The following is an 8,283-nucleotide window of genomic DNA, read 5'->3' as shown; positions in this document are numbered from 1 at the left end:
TTATTGTCCCATAAATTATTGGACCGTAGCTTAAGGATTCCTTATTTTTCCTTGTGGTTGGTCTACCACATGACCTTCTATTCCTCTTTGTTTATCCTTTGCTCTATTTTGTATTGATCGTGTCCTCTTCTTATTATTCTCTCGTGCTCCTCTTTATTGTCCTTAAAAAAATCCATCCAAAAATCTAAAGCCTTCAAAAAGTTCCACCTAAATTGGATGCATGCTCAATGTCTATCATAAGTTTTAAACTATTTTTTTAAGTTTAAATTGCCACTTAAATTTCTTCTTCACCATCTTCCACATTGTTGTTCATTAATATGATTGCATAAAGAATTTAAATTGCAACAAGTCATACACAATGTTGGGATCACCCAAAAATTTGATGTCAATCAAAATTACTATGGAGCAATCTTTTCATCATACAGATAGCATCTATGTATACTTAAAAGTTCTTCGTTTCGTTGCCTACATAGTACAAATTATTCACAACCCTTTAGGAACCACTAAGAAGTAACATCCAAATCATGCTTGAAATACATCTTAATTTTCACAAATGTGTAGCACTCTCATGTTTGTTGCATTAGGGCAATAACTTTGCCCAATTACCATGAAGTTTCAAAACCTAATACTAGAAACTAATCCCCACAAACCTATCCCAAAATCATGGAGTAACATAGATTGCTAATGTAAATTGACCAACTTTACTAGACTATTACTCTCCTAATTGCACTAAAGTTTCAAACATCAATCTTGGAAACCGATCGGCATGTTCAAAATTCTTTAAGTAGTGTAGATTAAATTTTCAAACTATCCATTTATATATAAAAGGTAGCGCACACAATTAACTTCGCTTGAATCATGTCCCAAGGCTACCCTCAAAATATTTTCATACACCTGCCGAAATAGGAATAGAAAATTTGAAATACGTTTTCTATTTTCCGTTTGGTTCATCAATTAGAATAAGGAATAGGAATACATATTCCAATTTTGCCTCTAAAATAAGCTTATACCCATTCCAAAAAATAGTTATTTAAATTTACTCAATTCCTATTCCCAATATGCATTCCTATTCTCCATTTGTACGCATGCAACCAAACAAACCTTAAAATAGTTCTCTTTGAAATATAGTTCCCATCATGGAGAAGAACTATGGAATTTTAAAATTAAGACTACTTCCTATCAAGGTGCCAAGGTGCCCCAATTGACATTCTGACCACCATGAAAATAAAGTCATGATCATGCTTATCGATAGAACATAAAAGACCCTTAAAGATAGATTGATTTGTCACACGCGCCATTTTTTAACTGAGGAAAGGAATAGATTTATAGAGGTATCAGCCCAGTGTAGAAGAACTATGGAATTTGAAAATTAAGACTACTTCCTATCAAGGTGCCAAGGTGCCACAATTGACATTCTGACCACCATGAAAATAAAGTCATGATCATGCTTATCGATAGAACATAAAAGACCCTTAAAGATAGATTGATTTGTCACACTCGCGCCATATTTTAACCGAGGAAAGGAATAGATTTATAGAGGTATCAGCCCAGTGTAGAACCGAGTCCAACAATAGATGACCTGCTGCATTGAGTTCATATATTACCATGTATTGTAGTCAAATAAAACTGCCTTTACACAACTACCCAGTAACTTGTTCATACCAAATTGCCATAGTAACCTAAGATAATTCCTTCCCAACATTAGAAGCCTACCATCTTTCTACAACTCAAATATCTACAGTCACGTGACAGAGGCCAAGCTAAAAGTACATATCCGATTTTTTTTGTTAAATGCAGATTTACGTGCTTTATTTTATATATCAATACAAACAATCTACTCTTTCTTATGCTAGAGGTGGGATTGCTAGAAATATACTAGAGGTGGACTAGAAATATGTACATTATTTTGGACTAGTTAATTTCCAGATTTATGTGCTTTTTTATTAATGCAGTTATCTATTAGTCTTGAAATTGTTATATTTCAATTGAAATTTTATATTATTTTTAACATAAAGAAAAAATACAATAAAATAAGAAAATAATATGCTCTTTTTTTTTTGAAGGCAAATTATTTACTATAATTTCACGAATTATTTAATGTGTAAATGGCTATTATTAGATTGAGTTTTTTATATAAATTATCATGGCAGAAGACTCCTTGATGCCACTGCAGAATGACCATTAATCTCAAAATTTCTAAGGGCTTGCCTGTCCAAAAAGTTATGCTTCTATCAAAGATGTCTGTGCTAATGAGCATAAGATCTCTTGTCCATGCATTAATCATCTTCAAGGTTCCACAATTGAGTGCCTCATTGGAACTTAGTTACAGGGTAATAATGTTGAACAATGATGGCATGAATGCATACTGTAAAAATATCAATCTCTAATTCATAAGGCTGTTTGCTGCGAATTAGTAAGGCAAAAACTGCTTCTTACAAAAGAATCAGCTGCAACTCTTCATGTGGCTTCTGTTGCACCCCTCACCAAGCACAGATTTAATCGGTGCCAAATTGAAGTGGTTGGATTTAAGGCAATGTAATATGAGACGAAAACACACAACCTTTCAGTAGAAATTGGCAACGGTTCAAGAAACTGTAAAGCCCCATCAGAGTCATGAAAACTGCGATGCTTACAGAATTGTTTTTGGTTGTTCTAATTGTTCCATTTCCTGTCTTTCAGGTTTCCATTGCCAGAGTTCAGATTATAGGTATGGGGTTTTGCCCTCTGCTTAAATGCTCCAAGGGCTCTGACACAATGTTCTTTGGATTAAGCAGGCCCTTACCAGCACACAACTCCATGAAGCTGCATATGTCCATGGACTATGGTCTCAAGGGTATTGGTAAATAATATCTCATCCTTGAGCTCAGTCATTATCCTCATACTTGCAAAACTCAAATATATGATTTGGCAGATGGGCGTGTGAAGAATCTATTAGGGACTGGTTGTATCATTCTGTGTAAGTGTGTAAGATATAATGGCATATATCTATTGCAGGTTACCAAGGTGAGCATATTGAAAGATACCAGATTGTATACTCTTGTTAACACTATGGTTGCCTTAGAAAAGATAAACAGGAAGAAGGAACACAATCAAGCAATGTATGACAGCCTTTTAACAAAATCCACAAAGTTCTATTCAGAAGCAGTTTTCTTAACAGGGAAATGTTTCATGTCTTGAATAAATACAATTGCATTGCATTTCTTCTGGTTTGTATTTTCCAACCATTGCTAGAACTAGTGGCTCAGCACTCCAGGGGAATTTGAAGATATAGCCCATTTTTTTGTAAGCTTCTCATATCTTTGTATCCCATCTGCTTCCTTCTCTGTTAATTTGCTATATATTTGCTCAGATGTGCAGTCATAGATATTTCAGAAGAACAACCCCAGCTCTTGAAATCCTCACAAAACATAAACCTTGAATATTAAGTGTTCCAAAGAAAACCCAAACATATATTTGTACAAACTTGAAGAAATTGAGAGATTGGTAACATTTTGAAACTCGGATTAGAGACAATCTGCATGTTGAGATAGGTTCAGCCAGCATTCAGTTGGCTACTACTGTGGCATGCACACATCTGTTACAGGACTTAGTCCCTAATAGCTTCAAAAAAAGGAAGATCCTATCTTGAAGATGCATGCAATTAAACAGTTGGTTCAGCAGACGCTCTTAAAAACTAACTAGAAATTTTTATAGCTGTCCACCCATAGGCAGTTAAGGACGTGAAATCAAGTTCTGTAAATTGAATTGTTTTTCTGCCATACTGTTCTTTAAAGACATTTCCAAAGGCTTCCCTCCCATATATTCTTTTGTCTGCTATTGTTATCTTATCAAGTTGATATATTTTCAAAATGAAAGAACTGTTTTGCTATTGACATGTGCCTTGTTAATTAATAAAAAAATAAACCACCACACCTGAAGCATGAAGTTTTTATCAGCTATTAATGAGTTAAATACCACTGATTGATACTGTGCTTTGAAATCAGAAAAGTAATATGTAGTTTGGTAAAGAATTCTTTTAATCTTATCAGATTTCCAGAATCCATTTGAAATGTAACATCCATGCTTCTGGATTCGATTGTGTATGGTTTTTTATAGCATCGATGTTTTGGATCACTCTCTGTGATCCATCATCAGGATGAGAGAATGCAAGAATAGTGAAATATGCTAAAAGAATTCTTTTCCAAAAGAAAGGAACTGATAACATTTAAAGTAAGAGGACTAGTATTTTTTCACATTCAAATTCTGAACCCAGCCAACCATTGCATTATAGCTTTCAAACAATAGTTGGATCATATAGCACGTACTAAGGTTTTTAACAAATTGCCACAGTATATCAATGTATTACATTGTCAGATCATATTGATATTGAGCCCATAATGCTTTGAACAAAATGCCACATTATATCAATATAAATGCATTATTGTTTACTAATATTAATATTCTCATTTATGGCTTTCAAAATTGTCAAATGGCAGATCATATTGCAACTGATACTATTTTGAGAAAACTGCCATATGATATCGAATTAAAAGCATTACTATTTTATAACATTGAAATTCTCCACCTAGACAGCTTTCTGAATTTGTCAAATAGCAGGTCATATTGCAACTAATAGTGATTTGAACAAATTTGACACATGATATCAACATAACAACAAAAAGTACATTTTACTGTAATATTTTACACCACTAAAATTCTCCTTGTAGGCAGCATTTGCATTTATTCAATTAGCTTGCAATATATAGTAAGATTATGTTGCACATGATTATATTTTTAATAAAATAACCAAATTATATTGATAAATTACAAACTCGGGATGAAGAAGATAAAATACCAATACTTTGATCTAAATAATAAATATCATGACCAAAATATTCAAATGAGCTACCTTTACCATCATTTGATGGTACATACCTTTTGACATCTGCATTGACCATGCTGAAATCCAATGAGCCCATGCATTAGGATATTTTGCATCCAACATAAGTATCATCGCAGAGAAATTCAAAGTGAACTACCTTCATCAAAAGACATTAAGTTTGCACAATCTGTTGTTGTTATTTCTGAGTTGGATCGTGTGTAAATTATTTGCATCATGACTTTGGATTACATTTTATGATCCATCATCAAGATGACAGTGTAGAAAACTCATGGAGAGAAACAACAGCAAAATAACTTTACCATTATTTTAGCCTTTTGGACATCCGTGTTGACCAGTGGGCTTTTTAACATATGCTGAATTCCAAGGACCCCCTTCTTTAGAATAGTAGTCCATAGGATATACAGTATCTTCAGTTATTCCATCTGATAGACAAGTTCCACCACTTGTGGTTATGGAAATATCTAACCTCTGGTTTCCATCTACAGAGCATTTTTTAGCACAACACAAGTCCTTGCCACAAGTGATGACATCATCTTTTGCATCAGCAGAATCATATGAAATAATCTGATCCTGTGTTTTTTTTTCACAAACTTTCCTCTGTTCAGTTCCTCTATTCCACCATGGTTGTATAAAACCTAGAGCTACTTCTGCCTCAAAAGGTGTAAGCAAAGGCCGAGTAAATGCCTCACCCCAGTCAATAGAAAGACGGGGGCAAGCAATTTGTACCCAAGCATCAACTGAATCCTCAAATAGGGCAATTTTGGATGGTGAGATTTCTGACATGAGAAAAACTATAAATGAGTGTCCTTTTTCAGCCAATCTCTGCTCAATATGATTAAGTACTTTCGGATTTCCCTGTCGCCCCAATGTTCCTAGAATTATGCCCCACTGTATACCCTTCTGTGCTTGAATAATTGCTCTCTTGCGGGTCTCCTTCATACCATTGTGGTCATATTTCTCCAAGATTAAAACTTTCAAATAAGGGTCATAGCGAAAGGCCTGAACTTGGGGATTCGCTATCATGAAAGCCTCAAGATGAAAACGCCCATCTGCCACAAAAACAAGAGAATCAACAGTGCCACACGGCAACGATGGTGATGTGCATCCAAGAACCTCCCCTGGAGATAGTGGTTTTGCCTGCGGGACGATGATGTTTGGATATTGACCTTGCAAAGCAGCTTTAGCTGCATGGATGGCAGTTGAAAATTGTATGGTCCCAGCTAAAGCAATTTTATCATCTGTTTTAAAATTATGTCTTATTGTTTCTTCCAAATGTTGTACATCAATTTCTATATCAACAAACACGTACAAACAAGGAATGCCTGTAAAATCAATTGGAACTAAACAACTGTGACCATAATGAATGAGAAAATCAGCTCCAAGTGCAGTGGCTGAAAAATCGTCAACACAACAAGCTCCATAAGTCACATCCCCAAGCACAAAGCATTCCTCCACATCAGTAAATGCCTCTAAAATGTCACAGATTGTGAGAGAGTACATAAGCAAACCCTCTGGAAATTGCAGCGCTACGCGCTTGGCTCCAGCTTGCTTAATCCTCCAAATACATTTTGGTATTTCTAGATTATAGTTGGAAGGTAAAACTGACATGGCTGCCTTAAGAGCGGGGTCCTTCAAAATTGAATCTGGTATTTGCTGTCTAAAAAATCTCCGTGGTGTTTTAGCTGTAGCTACCTTTGTCGATGCACTTAATGCCATTTCACCATTTGCATTGGAAAATTCCAGATGAGATAGCTCCATTTCCAACTTTATTTTCCATCTTACTCACTATATCTAACTATTAAAATGTTATGATGTGTCAAGCACAGAGTTTTTGACTCACCTATATTTTTTAAAATGAAGCTCTTGCACAGGGATCTTATAACGCTGTAATCAATCTCCTCTCTAGTGGTGTAAGACCTGATAATTCACTATTTCCACTGGATTTGAGCAATGACTTTCTAAAGCTTTTGCTTCATTTAACTGAATACAAAAAATGAAGTTTGAACTCATTATTCTGGGATGCAAATGAGCGTGCCAAAGGCTAGCCATAGTCAGTCATATAACTCTTGAGGGCTGTGGTATATCTGCTGCATGGTATCGGACAACTCAACCATGGCTTATTTATCTGCAGTTATGTCCATTCAGGCTTCAAACTATATATTTCTCTATCAAACATGATGTCAAAACAAGTAGAAGACTTCCAACCTGTCTGAAAGAATTAAATTACCTCCATTCAGATTGTAGTAAAATCCAGATAAAAGGAATACAGCCTAGATTAATTACTAGCTCACTACTTCCCCTAATTAAAACTTCTAAATACTATCTATAGAATGGGATAAGCTCAAGTTATGAAATCATCAAGGCTTGCAGAATGGAACCCGGGTTCAAATTCCTTGGTCACATGACAAGATCTAGAAATAGGGTAAGATATGACTAAATCCAACTTGCTGAAGATGTACCTTCAACACACACAGCTTAACTGCAGGTAAGGGTAAATTTGACAGGAGAGATGCCCTTTCTTTGGGGTATCTGAAGATTTTCCAGAAAAAAGAAATTTGCCATAAAGAATTACTTAAAAGTTTATATTGTCCAGCAGACTAATGCATCGACGATAACCTCAATTAAAACCATCTTTCACAGAATCTACAGCTTGATAGAATTTCTAGTGGGTTTGCTTTTACGCTGTGGTAATCTATTCGGAAACCAAAGTCAATGTTAAAATAGTTTTCCCTTCAATTGAATATATGAAATCTGAATCGCATATCTATGATAACTGAGCATACCAGTCACGCGCTTGCAAAAAGGGTGAATAATGGAAATCAGGCAACTCCCATTTATAAAACAAAATTAACATCAACCAACAAACCCATCAACAGGAAGCGTTTCATGATAACAAATTTCGAACGCTTAAAAAAGGAAAAACCCTAAACAAAAGACAGAAACTTAGAAAACGAAATTTGCAGAGCACAAAATTCATTGCGCTCACCTTATAAAGCTTGCGACTAACTTCCAAACCTTGTCAGCGTGAGGCAATCTAGAAAAACGAATTCAGATCGATATTTTGGATACCAGGTTTGGAATCGGAGGCCGTCTCGGTATCCAGGCAATGCAGTTGCAATGAGACCTTGCTAGGTTTCGTATATCACTTTTTGGTTTTTTTCTCATTATTTTAACATAATTTAATTAATAAGTAGGAGATGATTTCCACAGCTAGTCAAATTGTGATGTGAATATCAGAATTAGGATTTAACTGTGTGATTTTGAGTCAAACTCCTACTTATCAATTGATGAGCTTAAGGGGCTTTCTAATGAATGATTCATACGGCACAACATTTGGTGAAGGTTTTGCAAATGGGGTTGCAAGCTTTGGGTTTAACTGTGGAGGAAACTCTGTAGTTAAG

The 8,283-nt window shown here is 35.2% G+C and overlaps 1 protein-coding gene across 3 annotated transcripts; it reads right to left on the bottom strand.

Annotated features, from left to right (window-relative positions):
- Positions 1 to 4,817: 4,817 nt before the first annotated feature.
- Positions 4,818 to 8,008, bottom strand: LOC149540484 (diphthamide synthesis DPH2 family protein). Of its 3 annotated transcripts, none has more exons than XM_089801584.1 (2): positions 7,869 to 8,008; positions 4,818 to 7,091 (listed from the first exon to the last, which is right to left on the bottom strand). In XM_089801584.1, the coding sequence occupies exon 2, from the start codon at positions 6,638 to 6,640 to the stop codon at positions 5,189 to 5,191; it is 1,452 nt and encodes a 483-aa protein (XP_089657710.1). In that variant the 5' UTR covers positions 6,641 to 7,091; positions 7,869 to 8,008; the 3' UTR covers positions 4,818 to 5,188. The 3 variants fall into 3 exon arrangements, with proteins under 3 accessions (XP_089657710.1, XP_089657711.1, XP_089657712.1); XM_089801585.1 differs by having other exon boundaries at positions 4,818 to 7,087; positions 7,869 to 8,006; XM_089801586.1 differs by having other exon boundaries at positions 4,818 to 7,007; positions 7,869 to 7,995.
- Positions 8,009 to 8,283: the final 275 nt, after the last annotated feature.

Source organism: Cupressus sempervirens, chromosome 9 (genome assembly GCF_028749045.1).
Source record: "Cupressus sempervirens isolate cs-2001-9-10 chromosome 9, ASM2874904v1, whole genome shotgun sequence".
In the NCBI taxonomy this organism is placed as follows: Eukaryota; Viridiplantae; Streptophyta; class Pinopsida; order Cupressales; family Cupressaceae; genus Cupressus; species Cupressus sempervirens.
The sequence above is the reverse complement of the archived record's forward strand: the minus strand, read 5'-3'. Positions and strand labels throughout refer to the sequence as shown.